At 43.4% G+C, this 20,727-nt stretch overlaps 1 protein-coding gene across 15 annotated transcripts; it reads left to right on the top strand.

Annotated features, from left to right (window-relative positions):
• Positions 1–5,907: 5,907 nt before the first annotated feature.
• Positions 5,908–17,991, top strand: elavl3 (ELAV like neuron-specific RNA binding protein 3). 15 transcript variants are annotated; one of them, XM_061701376.1, is made up of 8 exons: positions 5,908–6,038; positions 11,218–11,437; positions 11,510–11,613; positions 13,353–13,506; positions 13,628–13,853; positions 14,399–14,452; positions 14,881–14,919; positions 15,603–17,991. In XM_061701376.1, the coding sequence occupies exons 1-8, from the start codon at positions 6,030–6,032 to the stop codon at positions 15,949–15,951; spliced, it is 1,155 nt and encodes a 384-aa protein (XP_061557360.1). In that variant the 5' UTR covers positions 5,908–6,029; the 3' UTR covers positions 15,952–17,991. The 15 variants fall into 15 exon arrangements, with proteins under 15 accessions (XP_061557360.1, XP_061557361.1, XP_061557358.1 ...); XM_061701377.1 differs by having other exon boundaries at positions 13,625–13,853; positions 15,624–17,991; XM_061701374.1 differs by having other exon boundaries at positions 13,625–13,853.
• The last annotated feature ends 2,736 nt before the right edge of the window (positions 17,992–20,727 follow it).

Genomic DNA, 20,727 nt, shown 5'->3' with positions numbered 1-20,727 from the left:
AACAGACAAGCATCACGGCACAATGCTGCACGCTTCTCAAAATGTGCGACACGAAAGAATCCCCGCCTAAGTACACTTCAGTTGCATTTAGTCTTTTTAAGAATTGTTTGTTTGTAAACATTTATTTGGGTACAATTTTTATTTCACTTTCATGGGAAATACATTTGCGGGCACGCTCGTAAGTCAAAACAAACGTATCTTAACTTCTCCCACTGAAATGAATGGAAATGCCATTAACTTGTTCCAGCCGTCCCAAAAACTACTTTTTGAAATGTGGTTTTTAATTCTACAGTATTATAATTAATAAAAACATATACAGTGGACCCCTTGCTAACTCACGATTCGGGACCAACAGATTCACCTATTCACAGATTTTATAAAAAATATATATATTTCTTTCTCATTTTTTCTTTTTCCTTTTTTGAGGGGAGGGGATGGAACCAATCCTGAAAACGCTTAATGGAAGTTCATCCCTGCTCAAGCATTTTGGGGGATTATTATACTTTTTCCAGCCCTTGAAAAAAACATCACCAAGTATTGTATAAAAACATTAGCAAATCAAAAGGAAAAAAAAAAAAGTTTTATAAAGCGTAATTAATATACATTGGGACAAGCAGAGTTACAGGCGTCATCAGTTCATGCGACAAGGATAGTGAGGACAGACTAGCCTGAATTAGTGTGGAGAAACTCAACTATTTATGCTCCAAGTTAGAGGCACACCCCAAAACCACAGATGGTATCATTCTTTTGGATCGCAAAACAGACAGTCGTTAGGATGCCTTGCAGCGAGGCCACCATCCTTCCACAAGAGTTCTTCTTCTTTTCCTTGCAGCTTGTCCGTTAGGGGCGGCCACAGCGTGTCACCCTTTTCCATGTCAGCCTATCTCCTGGAAAGATCTTCCTCTCTAACACCCACTACCTTCATGTCTTCCCTAACTGCATCTATCAACCTTCTCTTTGGTCTTCCTCTAGCTCTCTTGTCTGGTAGCTCCATCCTGACCACCCTTCGACCAATATCCTCACTATGTTTCCTCTGGATGTGTTCAAACCGTCGAAGTCTACTCTCTCTAACTTTGTTTCCAAAACATCAAACCTTGGCTGTGCCTCTGATGAGCTCATGTCTAATCCTATCCAACCTGGTCACTCCAAGAGAGAACCTCAACATCGTCATTCCGCCACCTCCAGCTCTGCTTCCTGTCGTATCTTCAGTCTCAGCCTACTCTTCCCCCTCCACCGCTCTCATTCCCTTCCTTCACTCTCATTTTCCTCAATCATCAGCTCTTCAGAGTGTTCTTTCCATCTATCCAGCACGCTACTGGCACCAGTCAACACATTTCCATCTCCATCCTTAACCACCCTAACCTGCTGCACATCCTTCCACCTCTGTCCTTCTGCCTGGCCAACCTATACAGATTTTTCTCTCCTTCTTTAATCTTCAACCTGGCATACATATCATATGCCTCTTGTTTGGCTTCTGCCACCTCTACCTTGGGCCTATGTCGCATCTCCATGTATTCCTTTCTCCTCTCCTCAGTCCTCTCAGTGTCCCACTTCTTTTTAGCTAACCTCTTTCCTTGTCTGATTTCCCATACTTTAAGGTTCCACTAGTTCCACTAGGTTCCACTACCAAGAATTTAAATAGAAGATTTTATCCTTGTTCGTTTCCATACTGTTACTAGATTGAACATGTCTATTTGTCTATCTGTCGATTTGTCCTTTTGATAGATATGTTTAATATTTTTTTCCCTTAAATTCAGCATGTATCCTTGAGCATTCCTTGATAATCCAAAAGAAAAGCAAAAGCTCCTAATCACATGTGGCAAAAGGAGGCGTCAAACAATCAGACAATAACCGGGTAGGATAACAAAAAAGCTTTTAAGCAACCCAAAAAAACACTGCTTGATCCTGCGATTCAGGAGCGTCCAATGGGCGCTTGAAATGCCCTCTTTAGCCGCGTGAAGGATTCAGCTGCCGTGCTGCTAACGGGTCCTCTAATGAGGGACCACAATTAGGCCCTATTTATTCACATTAAGTGTGAACTGTAAGTGGGCCCGCAGTCAGTCCACGGACTCGGGGGCCCTTTGTGCGGTAAGGGCCGCTTTTATGCCGCCAACAATGATGGAAAAAACACAAGGACCTAATGACAGAAGCCTGTCTTCTCTGCTCTGACGTGCACACACACATACACACACACACACACATGCGCACTGGCTCTCTCGCTGACAAAGTGACTCAAAGGCTCCAACGCATGCAGGCTGAGTTGAGTCACTGCTTAAGAGGACTGTGGGGGCGGGGTTAAGACAGACTGACAGCGGGGCTCCATCTCCATCCTCTTATTAACGAGTGCTTTCCTCATGCAATATTCATCGCCGCTAATATCGCCCGAGCTCCGAGCCGAGCCTGCTACTTATGTAAGGCAATTATGTAAACCACCAGGCCAGGGCCCGTGTTGGGAAGCAGCCGGGAAGGAGGGCGACGTAAAGCCGGGAAAGCGACCGGAGCAGAGACGGAATCACGGACACGCAGAGTGGGAAGAGAGTCTTTGTGTTTCCTGCTCCATACGTCGACAAACGCGCGTCTGCACACAAAGATCCATAATGGGCCAGCGGCCAGCCATGTAAACAGCTTGCTGCATTTGCGCAATCATTCCTCTCAGCCAGACATCTGAGGACTCCTCAAGGTCACGTCGGGAGAGCGAAGGAGACCTCGGGGGTCAAGCTCACAACAGCACAACACAAACTAGAAAGACTGTGTCTTTGTGGGAAATGTGAAAAGAAAAATTAGCAAATGTAAACGGTTCCTCCTTAATCTATGTCCTAGCCCTTTGAAAAGTTTCATGAAAATCATGATTTGACTTGTGCCAACAATAAGATAAGCACCACACTCATGAAACACGCAAAGATGATTTAGTGGCAGGGAAAAACAACAGACTAAATCTCGAAATGGCCACACACGTAAATAAAGAAAGAAATAAAAACTGTAAAAGGCAACACTAATGAAAATAAACAATTAAACAGGGGAAAAAATGAAAATGAAAAATTTGGACAATTCTCACAATATCAACACAATAAAAGAATGAAAATGAAAAATTGGAGCGTGAAAATTCCAACTCATCTTAACAAAATAATTACAGAAAAAGCAAATTTTTGCAATGTTAACAAAAGTAAAAATAAATAATAAAATAAAAGCAGGAAAATGTAAATTTGGAAGAGAAAAAGATCATTCTCACAATGTTAACAAAAGTAAAAACAAAATAAAGCCAATTTCTTGCTATGTTGACAGAATAAAAAATGACAAAATTGGGAAGACAATTCTTGCAATGTTAACAGAAAAGCTAAGGAAAATGGGAGGAATGTAAACAAAAGTAACAAAATGAATCTGCACCTTTATCTTCCATCTATCCCCCGTCCAAGTTTGGTGAATTTCAGTCAAGTAGTTTTTTTTTGTTTTTACTACTAATTAACGAACTTGTAGTAGCAATATGGTACACAGTAAAGGAAATTGCACCAAATATATGGCCCCGCATTATTACACATATGCCTCCATTTTGTCAATGATATCTATACATACATTCCATACACACTTTATAATATTTTCTTAAAAAGATACTTTTGACGAGATTCCAAAGTATGGCCCACCTTGTACATTTACTGAGAAGCGAAGGAAAATGTATTAAAAAAATTTAAAAAAAAATTTTTAAAAAAAAATTAAAAAAAAAGCTTTATTTGGAAATGAAAATATTCCTGTTTCTGCTCTAAAGTGTAATATCCTTCCATGGCCTATGTCATGATTTACGCAAGTCTGTAGTTTTAGCGTAATTTTACTAACAAGTACAATGCAACTAATGTACGTAGTACATTAAAAGTAAGGGGGGGAAATGGATCGGCATTAAAATTCGTTTTCAGTGAAATGTGGGGGTAAAAGCCACCAAATGGAAGCACAGGTCCACAATTATTTTGTAGACATTGACCAGGTCACTCATCAATAAACCGATCAAGTGGCACTCAGAAGGGCACATACATCCACCGAGGAAGAACGAGCTTACTTTGAATCATGTCCACATAGATGCTGAACATCAAGACACATATTTGCAGTTCAGAAACAAAGTCCAATATTGGAAAAACATTCTCTCGTAATGATAGAAGTGAGTGCGTAATTTCTTTTTTTTTTTTTTAATGCAAGCTATAATCATCAAAATCATGAACCATTTCAACCTGTATTTAGTGAATCTATATAATACTGTGTATTAGTTTGACTTTTTTAAGTGAGCTCCTAAAATACAAAATATTCTAATTTAACGAGAGCCACCTCAATGTATGTAATAGGTCTTGTGCCACTCCTCCAGTTTTTCATGTGAATTGGGTTGAGCCAAAAGGTACAGCAGAGTTCCAAAAAATCTTCATTTGATTGGTTGACTGTATTTCACCAAGAATCCCTATAATATTCACAAATAAATAATGGCAAGTACTCTATCACAAAAATCTGTGATCCGCACCATAATTGAATGAATGTCGCAATCAGTATTGGTCCATAGTTAATACGGCTAATTAACATCCCATGAAACAGTGTTAACAACGTAACCTCCTTTAGCGGAAGTTACAAAAAAAAAAAAACATATACTGATTTACCCAGTGGTAGCCGCCCCCTCCCCACTCCCCCAGGTCACAGCCCTATGGGGGTCTGCACAGAAATAGGTCATTTGTCACACATGATGTCTCGGGGCAGGGGCCTGCATTATAGATGAGCCCAAACAGCCTGTCTCACTGAACACTCAGCCGGGACCGCCTTGAGAGGTGGGCGGACCTGCGACCAGAATTCCTCGGGAAGGGCCGCGGCGGGACGCCGTTAAGTAAACACGCAATCACCGCCGGCCACATTTTGGCCAAGAGTCGTCTCATCCCAGTTTTGGAGGTTGAACACATTTAAGTAGATGTGATCTGGGGTTCTAACTTGTTATTCCCACGTCTGCACCTGAGCCCCCCTCCCCCCGATGGCTCACCATCTGTCTCGTACATCGCAACTTCTTCATGCTTTGTTTTTAGCTAGCATTCACACATGGGAGACATTTTCCACGGCCTTGCCATGCGTTTTCCTTTTTGTCAAAAAGTGTATTTCCAAAGCCTGAGGAGTGAGGTTTAAAAGGGAGGATGCGAAGGGATTGGGGGGGGGGGGTGGGAAGGGACAAGTGCTGCACCCATCTGTTCCGTCAGTGCAGGTGGAGTCCTATTCACTCAGTTCTATATGTGTGTGTGTGTGTGAAGAGGTAGGGGTGGGGGCCAGGAAGAAAGGAAGGGCATTGAGAAGCAGGCAGTGAAGTGATGGAAGGGCAGAGAGGGAAGCGAGCGAGGATGGGGGGAGTTGTAGTGTGGCGGCGGTGGGTGGGTGGCGGTGGTTGGGTGCTTGCGGTGATCTCGCTCCTGAAGGGGATAATGGGCGAGGAGCGCATCGCAATGGTTGTCGCGTAGTACCCTCCCTGCACAATTAGCCAATCAGCGGCCGGCTCCGCCAGCCAGGAACGCACATAAAAGAAGAACATTGCAGCAGAGGCGCAGAAGGAGACTGCGAGGCGAGCAGGGAATCGAACGCACACGAAAAAAACAAAACAAAACAAAAAAAACACTCCAAACCAGAAGGCCCCCTCCTCCTCCTCCTCACCCTCCTCCTCCTCCTCCCATCCTTGGACACACCCTGCCGAGGATCACTGCTTCTCCGCTCTACAATATTTTTATTACCGCCCTCCACCATCGGAGAGAACGCTCCTCTCTTCCACCTCCGCCATCCTGCAGAGAAAACCCCTTCTCCTTCTTCTTTTCATCCTATAGAGGACCACATAACAACCTCCATAAGCTGAGACGCCCCCCCCCACCCCCGTCAGGCCCCAGTTTGTATTTTTTTTATCCTTTTTTTTTTTTTTTTTTTTTCATTTTTGGAACTCCAGAGGGGGGCCGTGCGAGCAGAGCACCGAACGACCGCCGCCGAGCTTCCGCAGAAAAGAGGGACCTAGATTTCCTTGCCGTTGCGCGTCAAGAATGGTTACTGTACGTATGCCTTCTGCCTCTCTTGTTTCCTCTATGTCGGCTGCAGGGGGATGCTGGGACTGCATGTTGTGTTGCTCGGGCCCCTTTGTGTTAGTGCGTACACATGTGATGCGGCCATCTCGCCGCCGTTCGTGTAAACATAGCTTTAAGGCGATAAGGGGAAAGCGGGGACGTATTAGGAAATGTTTGTGCTGTAATTTTTGCATACATTTTAGCGTTTTATGACAAGGGCTCCTTATTCGTCTTTATTTTTCCATTATAGCTTCCGCTCTCTCCGTATCGCCTCGATTAACGGCAATATGGAATTCCGCACAAGGGAGAAATCCGTTCTTTTGGGAGGAGAGGCAAGGGGAAGGGCGGAAAGTTGGTTTTCTTGGCCTGGCGCGTGCATCACAAGGATGCCGGAGACAAAACACGACACCTCGGAGGCTGCTCCATCCAGCAAGGGAAGAAAGGAAAGAAAAGGAGAAAAGAAAAAAAAAAGGTCGAGTCAGTCCATGTTGGGGGAGGAGAGATGTTAGACATCCTTTGCCTTTGCTTTTCTCAAAAGGAATAATTCCACATTTACGACGCTAGCGTGCGAGTGAGCAAAGAGAGTTAAGCGGTCTCCATTTTACTTCTAAAAAAAAAATACAACACACGGCGGCCATGCTTGGTAGTAAAAAAAAAAAAAAAAAAAAAATGGAAGGAATTGGCTCGGTGCCGTGGCCTGTGGTCCGTTTTTTTTGGGCGTGTCTCAGGCTGGACACCCGGGCCTAGAAGCCCAGCGTGGCCCAACGTCCACATTGCACCGTCCACTCAAGACTTCAATTCAATGAATTCTCGATTCAAGGATACAAGTGCCAGGGCAGGTTTTTTTAAATATTATTTTTTAAATTATGTTGAATTATAGTGTTAAATAATACCAATTCAGGTAGAAAATAATTTTAACTGGAGGACATGTAATTATAATTGGAGCATTTTGTAACAATTATTCCCATTTCTTTTATCTCATCACCTATCACACACGGACAGACGGTCTATACTCCCCCCCACCCTTTACCCTACTATACCCCCCCGCCCCCCGGCCCCTCCCTCCTTCTCCCGCACCCCCAATGCACGCACACACACGGGCCGCAGCCCTCCTCCAACGTCGCTACCGCAGTGCCAAAGCGACTAAAAAAGCGTTGAGTCAGACAACCTTCCCGAGGCTCTTACACAATTCAAGGACAAGGACGAGCCGAGGCCACCGTGGCACTAAACCAGTTTCAACGGCTATTGCATTTCAAAAACGTATAGATATTGCCTGATGATTTAAAAGCCCTGTTAATTCTAATTTAGTTTTTTCTTTTCCTAGTGAGGAGGCATGGACATGAAACGTAATTAATGTTATGTAAGAGGTGAGCTGCTGCTGATTGTATTATTGTAAAATTATCAGACAAAAGCCATGAAGGAGGCTCAAGGTTCACATTTTGCTGCTTACACGTCTCATGCCGCCTTGACTTTTTAACAAAACAAACAAAAAATATTATTCGAAACATATACGATTTTTATTTTCATTTTATTTTATTTAAGACTTGACTGTAAGAGTCATTGTCCCGCAGCCCCCCGCCTGGCCACCGCGCACACGCACAAAGCGCCACTGTTGGCATTAATATTCATAGCGCTGCCGCGGCCTCTGCAAGAGGGAGAAGAGGAGGAACGGGTGGCTCTTTTGTTTGGGCCTGTCAATACGTTTATTCAGCAAAAAGACTGCTGCTCGCTGGGTGAATGCCTGCAGAGCTCGCCGGGAGGGATGGGGGCACGTGGAGCCAAGGGGCGCGGGGGGTGGGGGTGGGGGTGGGGGGTGCTGGGGGGGGTTCAAGGTTATACTGGACAGACAGACAAATGAGAAATGTACTTTTTCATATTTAATGAAAGGACAGTGCAGGAGATGAAGATGTCAAATGGCCACTCCCTTTTTTTTCAGCACGCTGGATAGCGCTCAGATTGATCGTATTTCAGTGAGCTGCCGTTTTGTGAAAGCAGCACTCGACTGCTATCTTTTATTTTTACTTTTGTTTAAACATTTTTTTTTTTTTTTTAAGAATGAAAAAGATCCACGGCGTCTGACATGAGCTGTGACTTTTTTTTTTTTTTCACAGCTGCCATGATAATCCCTTAAAATTCGGAGAGTGTGCCTAATGCCCTTTGTTTGGGATAATCCCGTAATCTGTGTTATTTAGACGGCTCATTTACACTTCAACCGAGCATGCGTTTGAGTTGACAAAAGAGGTATGTTTGATATAAGTGCATTTATAGAACAAGGAAGTGGCTTGTTATCATTGCAGGTGTCACACACACCCTTTTCAAGGTCAGTCTTGCGCTTTAAAAGTAATTTAAAGGTCTATTTTTTAAAAATGTTGCAGCTGTGGATATGTATCTACCCAAAATAATATGCTATTTCTTTAAAAGAAATGGTACTAGAGTAAATGCAAACTAAATGTTGTTTTCAGTACATTTGTTACTTCTAGTGCACTATTTGGTCAGCTATTTATTTCTTGATTTATTTTTGAAAAGTCGCTCTAACAAATACAAAGCCATGAAAATGCAACATCAAAAATGTCAAGCAAGTACAGTGTACTTTTTGGATTTAGTGTCACTTTTGATTTAGTCGAGGGTTTAAAAAACAAAACAAAAACAAAAACAGATTATTCCTGATGGTCGCTACACGCTTTTCCTTCGCTTCACATCTCACTTTCATTTAGTTTCTAGTGATTCTCACAGTGCGCATAACGTGTGATGACTTCCAGTGTACATCACATAGCCTGCAGTGCTGCGCTGCATTTAGAGCAGAAGTGAATTGGCAGGCCTGTTTACATGCTACTCAAAGGAAAGGAGAAAGGCAGAGAGGAAAAACAAGTCTGCTTTTAGGTGTAGTCATGCAGCACCTCACTTTTTTGTTTGTTATTATTATTATTATTTTTTGGGTGATCTCCGAGTGTAGGCCGCGTGTGAGCTTGGCAGCGAGCGAGGCAGGAGGAGGAGGACTCTTGTGTTTGCGTGCGAGTCTGGCTGGGTGTGCAAGAGGAGGCTGGCCTCGTGTTTGCGTGCGAGTCTGGGAGCATGTGTAGGCGATGCTGATGCAGTAGATTAAATATTAAGGGAGATCTCACTGAACCCCAAAATAGAAGGGGGGGGTGGGGAGATGAGAGGGGGAGTGCGGCGGTGGTGGGGGCCCACACAGCACTAGCATAACAAATTGAATTCATTCAAAATCTTAAAAGAGGGTTTATAAGTGATCATTTTTAAGCTTTTTTTCTTAGTTAGCAAACAGGGGATATGTTATGATGGATGACAGAAAAAAAAAAAGCAGGGCCAAATCTAAACAGACTTCCCGGTAGCACTAAAGGGAACATTTATATTCTTATTAGTGATTATTCATGTAATTATAAGCCTGACACGAGGGTGTTGCTGCAAAGCAAACTCACCATCATCTGATTTCTGATTCTTCACAGATGAAATAATCCCCCAAAAGGCTTATTAAAGGAGTAAAGCATCCTCTAGATAGAAATCTTAATCCGCGGTGCCGGCTGCAACTGCTAATCTCCGAGGGCAGCTCCTCACACTTATGTGAATTATATAATTTTACTCTTTTCACTGCCCGAATATGTTCTATCCCCACCCCACTTAAAATGCTTTTGTCATATTTGGGACACACGCAGTTGCTCATATTCCTGCTAGTAGGCCACGTCACATCACATAGCAATGCAAAAGGGGGGCTTGAACTGCAGCAAATCGAAGCGCATTTCTCATCAACGTCTCGACGTGCAAGATTGCTGTTAAGTATTTGTATTTGTAGGACGGCAAAACCGTCCCTGCGTATACCGATTTCGCTTTCGTCTTCTGTTTGTCTTGCTTGTCTGTGCTTGCAGTGTAACATCGGTATACCCAGAGGAGACAACGTTTTACTGGGCGTGGATTTACTGTAATAGAAGCGGACGCAAGCTTGGAGTAAGAAAAAGCCACGAGAGGTAGCCATTAGACACAATGCAGTCTTTGAGGGGCGGTTGCCCGGGCAACCTGAAGGGGAGGTGAGGCTGGGAGGAAGACTGCAGGTTGCAGCGATGAGGGGAAGAGGCAGGTTAGACCAAGCTATTCATAGATGCTGGAGGAGATGTGAGAACATGGCACACACTTGATGTATGTGCTGAGACACAATGGAAGGCGTGTCCAGAAAACTCTCCAGCTGAGGATCACCACGCATAGGATTAGTATATAGGTCTTAAATCTAAATCGTTTTAAATTTTTTTTTTTTTTTCATTATTTAACAATCCTTCAGGAATTCAAATAAAGATGGTTATGTGTTATAAGGGAACATGCATGCCACGAAGGCCAACAGTCATCTGAAATAGTGTCAAAATGAGCTCATATTTAATACACTGTGAGAATATTCCAGGTAGAATTTGGGCTGATGTTGTCAGGTTGCAATTTAAGGCGCCAAGAGACTCGGAGGATTGTCTTTTTTATATTTATATACAAAACAAGCGTGCGCCACAGGAAATGTGACAATGTTGCGTTTGCAGCAGGCTTTTTTTCACTGGGAAATAACAAGACAAAGACAGGCAGAGAGAAGGAAGGGGAAAGAATATGAGGGAAAGTGGAGCAGGAAGTTTCGTTTCTGACCACACAGCTGTTATTTGAGAATCCCCCGTGGAACAAATTAAGCAACCCAACGCACAGACACAAACAAAGTACCGACATGCACTCTTACTCCACCTGCAAGTACGGGTGCAAAATATATATATATTCTTCATTGAAACAAGGCGTTAGCTATAAAGCTCCAAATCTTGCTTGTGAGCCGCCCCAGGTGTCATTTCCCCATGCGCTATCACCACCGTCCATCCCTTTGTCATGGTGTAATGGTGTTTGACCCTAAAAGTGAGCAGGGGGAGGGGTTGAGAATGGAAAAAGGGTCTGTGACATCTGCAGGACCAGAGGCAGGGAGCAGGAAGAGGAGGGAGGGAAGGGAAGGGGGAGCTGTATATTAAATCAGCCTGAGCATCCATCTCCATTTTAGCAATGCTGATTCCTGACCTTTCCCTGTGACAAGGACAAAGAGGGATTCCTCTTTTTGTGGGTGTGCTTATCTGTATGGTTACCATCAGCATTTGTACACCACACAAAATGTCAGCCAATCTGACGCCACAGTCTCTCTCAGCAGATAATCAGCACCATGGAAACCCAGGTGTCCAACGGTCCGAGCGGAACCAGTCTGCCCAACGGCCCAGTCATCAGCACCAATGGCGCCACGGACGACAGCAAAACCAACCTGATTGTCAACTACCTGCCCCAGAACATGACGCAGGAGGAGTTCAAGAGCTTGTTTGGTAGCATCGGGGAGATTGAGTCCTGTAAACTGGTCAGGGACAAGATAACAGGTAGTCGTTCTTTCTTCGCGCACCGGATTATTTCTGACATTTGGAATCGCTAAAACGAAAACATTTCCACAGGTCAGAGTTTGGGGTACGGCTTTGTCAACTACGTGGATCCAAATGACGCGGACAAGGCCATCAACACACTAAATGGTCTCAAACTACAGACTAAAACAATCAAGGTGAGTGGACCACTACAAAGGCGCATTTGTTTAAATAAAATGAAAAATCCTCACGAGTCAAAAAGAGAGGAAGTGCAGATCTTCGTCAAGGGGTCATGGGGGAGGTGACGAAAGACATAGCAGGGAGGGGAGGAGGCGGGAGGAGGCAGAAGGTAGTGGCGACAAGAACAAAGAAGTGGGAGAAAGGGATGAAAAGGGAGCCAGTGGAGGTCAGAAAGCATGCCGAGGTTATTGTGATGGAAACGTAATTAGGAAGCCTTGCTGTGGCGCAGGAGGGGTCAGGCCAGGTTACCCCCATCTGCCTCCAATCGGGGCTAATTAGGGGTCTTTTTTGTCCCCAAATCAAATGAGGGGAAAGAGGCAGCACGTTGTTAATTGCTACCATCCTGTCATCCGCCCCCTCCGAGTTGAGTTCAAAGATTATTGGGACAAAGTGCAGCACTAGAAGAAATCAAATCTCCTGCTGAGCAAAGCAGGTGATTGTCCACCAGCTGCCTGCGAATGAAGCATTCAGTCTGACCTACGACTGCAGCTGCAAGGAAAAAGTAAACATAAGACAACCAATATAATTGTAGAATTCTATCTTTAGTGTCTAAAGATGATACTTTCTATACCAACTAGCCAGTGCTTCAATAGTCACCAAATTATTTCGTTTTTACAGTTTGTGTCCCTTGCTAATGTAATGGTTCTTGGAACTCTAGATTCTCCATGTTCCTTGCTCAGATTTTGCATGAGACATGAATAGAGATGGGGAGGGGGGGCAAGTCCTTGTAACATGGGGGCAGCAGTAGTGGGGTAGGGGGTTTCGAGCTGACAGGATTAGAGGCCATATGGGCCTCAGGCACCATCTGTATTGTGGGAGAGGCAGGGAGAGGGTTAATTATAGGGCAGCCTCTGCTGCCCTAGTGTCGCGCCCCCACCCCACCCGGCTTGTCCAGAACACCCTAATCATCGAGCCGCACAACCCTCCTGCTTACACATAGCGCACAATAGACAGTGTTTGGTGAACACCTGTATTCATTGCTAAAGATATCATTCGAGCTGTTTGATTTGAAGAAGGATATAAAACGTTTGCAGACCTAACAGCTAATCATATGTGTGTGTGTGTGTGGGGGGGGGGGGGGGGGGGGGGGGGTTTGGAACCGTAACGTAGCGTAACGAGCGTGAGCCGTGTGTTGAAGGGCTGTCAAGGATCCTGCGAGTCTTGCGATGCATTTTAGCCTGTTTGCCAGTGGGGTTGTTCCTCCCAGAGGATAGAGACAAAGGAGAAGAGGCAGCTCAGCCTATCTCAGACAACACGCACTCTGTCTCAAACACAAGACTCACGACAAGCACGACGACGTGCTGAGCTGGGCTATCTCTCAGTCGTGCTTGCACACAAGAACATATTGTTTTGTTTTGTTTTACAATCAGATGTTTCTCTGAAACGTAATGAGAGCCGACCCAACAGAAGGGATGCAAAGTGTTAGGGATAGAACGACAGATGCACCAGTGAAATAATCTAGTATCACAACACTTAAGGCTTATTGTTGTTCTCTTTTGGAGTATTTAAGCAGTCGACTCATGGGCTTGCTGTGGACGAGAGGTAGCCGACTGATTAAATTGCCTGTGATCGTCACAGTGCGTCATTGCGTCTTTTGTTCATAAAGAGACAAAGGGACAGACACTAATTCAGTGCTTTGATTCAGAAAAAAACAAGTCTTTATTGCCTGATTTCTTGACGATTGCTTTATTTCTAGGTCTCATATGCTCGGCCAAGCTCGGCTTCTATCCGTGACGCAAACCTTTACGTCAGTGGACTACCCAAGACCATGAGCCAGAAGGACATGGAACAGCTCTTCTCCCAATACGGTCGCATCATCACATCTCGCATTTTAGTGGACCAAGTTACAGGTATAGCCTTATTTCACATTAGCACAAATGAACTCTATCTAGCTTTTGTCACAGTTGTTCCACAGGCACCGATCCTGGATGCCAAGGTAGTGACATTGGCGTGTTTTCTTATTCGGAGCAGGCATATCACGGGGAGTGGGCTTCATCCGGTTTGACAAACGAAACGAAGCGGAGGAGGCCATCAAGGGCCTGAACGGACAGAAGCCTCTGGGCGCTGCCGAGCCCATCACTGTCAAGTTTGCCAACAACCCCAGCCAGAAGACGGGCCAGGCCTTGCTGACTCAGCTGTATCAGACCGCTGCCCGACGCTACACGGGGCCCCTGCACCACCAGACGCAGCGTTTCAGGTACTGAAACCTGAACATCCTCACATCACCCACGGGACCATCACTAATCAAGACGGAAAAAGACGTTTTCAGGCCAAGTTGGACATCATTTGTCTGTATCGTGCTACTTTTAAAGGGAAGTTAACCGAATGAAAACCTTACAGGGTTGTCCCTGAAAGAAGTGGTGGGTCTGTGAACAGGTTTAATGAAGCCACCTGCGACTCTACGAGTCTGACAATGCTAAATTGGTAGAGTCCACTTAAGCAAACACAACTCATTATTCTAGAACAATGTGAGCTGTGTCAAAATGTCATAGTTCTACTCTGAAATGGAATATCATTAATGACTCAACAGTCTCTACAAGTATTAGACCACTACCAACTCTCGACTACACTACTATTCATTCTTTAGCAAATACTATCAAGTGGCACAACCCAAACACGTTTGTGGTCCAGACCGTGTCCTAATCACAATTTTCCTTACATTAAGGGAATTGTGTGGTCGAGAAATTCAAGTGTTCATATCCTTAAAAAAATCTTTTTCTCTGACTTTCTTTTAAACTGCAGCGTGATCCCTTCTCTCGGAAAGGGACCAGATCCAAATAACAGCTCAAAACCCATGTAAGAGACAAGATTTTTACCATAAAAACACAACTTTCATAATCACTGCCATACATGCTGACTGCTTTCACGACAGAATATTTCTTCATATTTAGTATGAGTCTTAAAGGGAGTCAAAGAAGTGGTCTAAGATTGGCTTTCTGTCCTAACAGTACATTGTTGTTTCTAATTATTGGATTGTTAAAGGAACAAGGATACAAGGTATGCTTTAAATCTCTGCAATGGAATCCATTTGGGGAAATCCAACAAAATTGTCAGAGCCCAGTGAATATGGTAGGATGGTTTGGCGAGACATTGCAATGAAGGATGCCCTCTGGAGGCCAGCTGGCATGCAGCGAGCTCCGTACACGTAGACTGAAAGGCCAGCCCTGCCTTGTAGATCTCCTAACTAACTTCTCCATCCCTTCACTCTCCCTCTTGCGTTGCAGACTCGACAATTTACTAAACGCCAGCTACGGAGTCAAGAGGTAAATGCCAAAAGGTGTATTTTCAAAAGCATCCATGCTAAAATGAACACTCAAACAAAGTGCCCGGAATACCATCTGCTGACTTGGAAATTAGACAACAGCCTGTAACGGCAATCAAGTAGCCCCATCACAGCAGGGTATTCTGGCATGGCTTTGTTTAACCTTTATTTTTGTTTGGTTTTATTTTAATCGATCGGAATAATTTACGTCTTTATTTACAAACTAACATTGCCCTTTCAGTTGCTTTAATGTCCCCTTTTTTCACCAGCATGGACATTCCAGATTCCGTTTTTTGCGTCTGTTTGCTCCAGTTTTTGTATGATTTGACTCTTAATTTGCTTTTCATCCCTCTCTAGGTTTCTGTGTTTCGTTCAACACTGTGGTTTCAGTTGAACATTGTGATTCATGTGTTCGATTCTTACAGAAGGCTTTTTGGCCAGCAGAGACAATAAGCACACTGTGTGGGTCTCTTTGTCTCGGGGCACACACTGTCATTTTGTTAAAAAAAAAAAAAAAAAAAAAGCAGGTAGTTTGGAGCCACTGCGGTGCATATCCACTACTGGATAACATGGGGATGGGGGTCCTGTGACTCCTTGTCCAACTACAAACGTAGACACATGGCAACTAAAGATAGTGTAGAGCAGTGAATGTTGTGTGGAACTTCAGAATGACACCCATGGTAGTTCTCCCACTCTCTTCCCCAGATTCTCACCAATCACCATCGACAGCATGACCAGCCTCGCCGGCGTCAACCTCACAGGTCCCACTGGAGCCGGCTGGTGCATTTTCGTGTACAACTTGTCGCCCGAGGCGGACGAGAGCGTCCTGTGGCAGCTCTTCGGACCATTCGGCGCCGTCACCAATGTCAAGGTCATCCGTGACTTTACCACCAACAAATGTAAGGGCTTCGGTTTTGTCACCATGACCAACTACGACGAGGCGGCAATGGCCATCGCGAGCCTCAACGGCTACCGCCTGGGCGACCGCGTGCTGCAGGTTTCCTTCAAGACCAGCAAGCAGCACAAGGCCTGAGAGATGGGCCGCTGGCGCCACACCTTTGACCTGCACAGGGGGCTACCTGAGCCCCCTGTGCCATCACTTTATATATGGGCCTGGACTGAGTCTCTCTCTGACGCTTTCGCACACAAATCCACAATATATAATCGCAAAACACACACAGACACACGTGCAAACACATATCGACACACATGACCAAACCTATCCATAGGCAAGCATCCACAGGTCAGAGTTTCAAACAAACACACTAGTGGAGTTTTTCTGTTCTCTTTCCACAACATGCTAGACCTTCCCTGCCTTTGCCTGGATTGAATTAGAAGGGGTACGTAGCTGGTTTGTTGGGTTAGGGGTTAAGAGCTATCTATTTAGGAGACAGTCTAACGAATGTGACAAAGAATGTGTACTGAGTGCTTTGATTGAATTCAGGCAAATGATGGCGACTGATGAACAAAAGAAAAAAAGAATAGCGATCAAAATTTTTAACGAATATGTGCAATTTACCCAAAACTTTTACCCAATCACATCTGAGAGGATGTAGTCACTTTTTTTACACTTGGGCATTTTGAATCAGTGACTTTTTTAAGATCAAAGAAAATGAAATTAAGACAGTGTTCTCTTATATACGTCTATCAAAAATATAACTATATATTCAATATATAAGGTGGTAATAATAGCCGAATATGTAAGCATTTTCTAAAAACGTTGACTACTGTTTCCTGACCTGCTTTAGGCGGTGCCGAGTGTAAAGGCAGTTTCTCTTCCCCTATGCGAGCTTGTTTGCGCCGACCCACTGCCTTTTAAGTGAGCTTGTGAATCCGGGAACTGGAATTAAAAATTAGTCTGAGGGCATTCACAAATCCTCCCCACTGTCACTCCAAACACCGAGCTAGTATACCTAACACAAGTCCACGAGAGCAAAATGATTCCTAATCGATCCTCAGAGTGGATGAAACAGAAGCAGACTGTCAAGTCAAAGCTAAGTAGCAAGTGGATACATTAGGATCTCTCTGATGGGCTTGTGATTGATTGTCAGCTCAACAAAAAAGCTTTTTCACATCGCTTCAACTGCATCTGTGCATAATTTGGCATGAGATGCTTCAAGCGACCAAAACATTGGGGGGGAAAAAAGAACCTAAACCACATATCGTGACACAATGGTTCTTGCTGCAACGCTACCAAAACCTGAGACAGCCCATGTGATCAGGCTAATAAAGTAATAGTAAAGTTACAACAGAAAAATTAAGATTGGGATTGACCAATGACTTGACAGGTTTGACCAATGACTTGGCAGGTCTGCATAGATATAACACGCTTGCAAAACCTTGAGAGATTGAGAACCGTTATTTGCTGACATCCTAAAGTTTAGTCTACTCTGTTAAAACAGTCACTGAGAACCGAAGCTCCAAATAAAAGGACCAAACATTGACTGCAAGCATTGTTAAAGACTATCCCTCGACATAAAAGATTAAGTCATCCCTGAAGCTTTGACCGATGCTTCTCGCTTTTATTTCTAAACCTCCTATCAAACAACTCGGCGGGATTCTTGAAGCCGCTGAACTCCCGCCCTTGCAAAAGAAAACTGAGCAACATCAAGCCGGAAAAACAGAAATCAGATTTGGGCTTCTGTCTAAAACAGAGGATGGAATTTCATTTCATTGCTTCTCAAAATATCTCTAACCCAGTGCCGTGGAATATGTTTACGGCACCCTTGATGGAACATTAAAGCCCACCCGTTTTACCTGAAGTGTCTGTCGCACAGTAGACGAGAGCTCTACAATGGGGAGGGGATAATGTCTTTCGATATCTGCACACGATCACAGATTAAATAGGGTCAACTATATTCAAGACATGTTTGCTTTTTGCTTTTCTAAATGACGCTGTGTTAGCCAAAGAGGACGATCTCTTTGAAAGGATTACATTAGAGATAAATCTATTTTTATACATACAAAGGAACAAGACCTTGTGCTGAATTTTTACAGATTCTTAAACTTGGGGAAAAAAAATTGGGACATCGCATGTCTTTATTTTAAACCCTCTGATGTTTGCAGCGCGAGGGGTGGGTGGGGGGGGGGGGGGGGGTGAGAGCATGCGGTGTACGGGTGGGGATCTAGGGAACGGGCACAGGAACACTGTATCGCACACACCAACTTAAACTGCTCGACCGTGACTAACGTTTTGGAGACAAACTTGACAGTTCCGAAAAACAGAACAGAATCTGACGTAAAAAAATAGGTCAAGCTGAACTGTTAGTTGTATGACACACGCATCTATACTTCTGAGTGCTCAGACACTCTTGTGCTGAACTCGTGTACAGTGTTGCTTCGTGTTGGCTCTTTAACTTGTAAATCCCAGATGAAAAAAAAGGGGTTGCGGTGAGACCATCTCATTGCTCAGCTGACAAACTGAATAGCTGCTTGCAACGCAAAAAAAAAAAAAAAAAGATGCGTAGATTCGAAATGACAATATGCGGCCTTGTGGTAAACACTGAGCACCAGTGCTTAGATGAGTTGATTTTTTTTTTTTTTGCCAAAGAGTTTGCTTTGCAAGTCAGTGAAACTTTAATATATCACCCAACCCCCCCACCCGCATTAATTGCTGTACAAATCTGTTATTTATGGCGTCTTTAAGACCCTCTCCGCAATTTCAGTTCTTACTTTTGAACATCTCCGCCGCACATATCATTTGTGGATCCTAAAACCAACCAAGCTCCAATATTATGTTGAAACATCACAGCAGTGAGCAAATCCCATTTGAACACATTTCACCCAAACACCGACTGCTAAAAATGCATATCAGAAACAAACCATGAATCATATCACCTCTCGATAAAGGGAAGCATTGGATACAGTATACCTCCCCCGACATTTTAAAACTGATTTTATCCATAAAAATCACAGCACCGCTTCAAATACTTAATTGAGCATTCGTCGATCTCACTGCTGTTGCTTAACACGAGAAAAACAGCTATTTTCAGTCGGGCATTAGCGCCCGAATACCGAGTACGTTGTTAGGGAGGCTGAGATTGGAGACGTCCAATGTATTGCAGTCCACCAAAAAAAAACCAGAATGACCTTTCATACGCACTCTACTCAAAGTCCACCCTCACTCATAATGTACAGAAGAGAGCCGAGGAACAGGAAACGGTACCACACACACACACACCGCTCGAGCGACAACAATAATCATGTTTAAAAAAAAAAAAGACAAAAAAAAAAAAACTTTCCTATGGAACAGTAAGTGCAATGTGCTTTGTTTTTATATTGACTGAGAACAAATGATATATATTTTTTAAAAAAGAAATTAAACGTCACACTGAAAAGGTTTGCGGAATAGCGACAGGAACAAAAAAGTGAAACGAGATCAGACGACCAACGGCGCTCGGATGAGCCGGCTCGTTAGGAGAACTCAAACGAGAGCTCTGATCTGTAAATTTCCATAACGACCTCCTCAGCCCCCTAATTTGTGCTCTGACCATGCAAGCTCAAACGCTCCGACCGAATAGAGCAATCCTCAGTGACCTTGAAAGGAATACTGTCTAATAGATCATCATTTTTTAGCCCATGTCGACTGAATATCTTTTTTTTTCCTCTTGTAATTTATTGATTTCAATTGCATATCAGGACTCACTTGTTAAATGAGTGTATTTGTGTTGTTGATGTTGCCATAGAGAACACATATGGGTCAAGATTATGTTTGGTTACATTGATTGGGTACGGTTTTTTCTTTTTCCTCCATTATCTGATTAGTTGCAGTTTTTTAAAGTGATATGCCGATTTTAGACTTAGTTAGATTCTTTTCGTTCAATCAAACTGTGTTCGATTGTGTTTGTAAAAGTCTGTGGTAGCTTTTGTTGCAACATAAAAATAATTTAAACAGAAAAAATTCAAAATAGCGCCAACAAACTTGTATTATTTGGGCGACTTTAAGCTTGTAGTTTTAACTTATTGTTAACTTAAAAACTATTTATTATTATTATTATTATTATTGCCTCGTATAAAGTATGTTTTGTGTATATTTATGGTTTATTTCGTTATATTTGCAAGGTTAAAAGATTTTTACGTTTTTTGCCAAAATTGTGGTTACACCATTTCGTTTCTTGGGAAAGAAAAAAAAATACGGGGGGACAACTAGAAAAAAACAACTCTAGAAGTTTTGATTTGGAAAACGTTCTCCATAGTCAAAGAATGCACTGCTATATTTAACTAATTGAAGTGTATAAACATACATGCTGTGTGCTAGATGTTATGCCTTTACTGCCTGTGTTCTGTTTGTCTTGTTCAAATGAAAAATCCTCTTAATTATTTAACCTAATCACAGTCTTGTTTTTTTGTTTTTTTTCAACCACTCAGCCAACCCCTGAGACAAGGGACAGCCCCCCCCCCCCAATTTCACTTTGGGCATTGATCCAGAAGATGGGGGTGGGGTTGTCCCTCACAAGATGCTTTCCTGTTCATGCTTCTCTAAAATGGGGACATTAGGGAGTATTTATAAACAACTGCTACATCAATTTGTGCAAGCAGAATGTTTTGTTTTTGGCCAAAAATGAGCAGGGAAGCGAGTCAAGAGCTTGGTTATTGCTGATGAATGACAAGCAGCAGGAAGCTCTTGTTGTTTGAAGGGGCGAGTGGTTCTTATGTTTCTCAACCAACTGTATTTTGTGTCTATTTATTTATTTAGAGGGGACGCAGTATATTATTATTAGTGATGTTTTTTCTTACATTTTTCCTGGAACGGTAGAACAAAATCGAGAAAAAAAAAAAAAAAAGGTGAAAACGATCAAAAGTAGTGGAA

Source organism: Phycodurus eques, chromosome 16 (assembly GCF_024500275.1).
Source record: "Phycodurus eques isolate BA_2022a chromosome 16, UOR_Pequ_1.1, whole genome shotgun sequence".
NCBI lineage: Eukaryota > Metazoa > Chordata > Actinopteri > Syngnathiformes > Syngnathidae > Phycodurus > Phycodurus eques.
This window is presented reverse-complemented; position numbering and strand designations above follow the sequence as displayed.

Excerpts from the sequence above, each read along its gene's own strand:
- elavl3 (XM_061701374.1), top strand. Across the intron at positions 11,614-13,352 it reads TACAGACTAAAACAATCAAG|GTCTCATATGCTCGGCCAAG; the intron begins GTGAGTGGACCA and ends CTTTATTTCTAG. Across the intron at positions 14,453-14,880 it reads AATAACAGCTCAAAACCCAT|ACTCGACAATTTACTAAACG; the intron begins GTAAGAGACAAG and ends CTTGCGTTGCAG.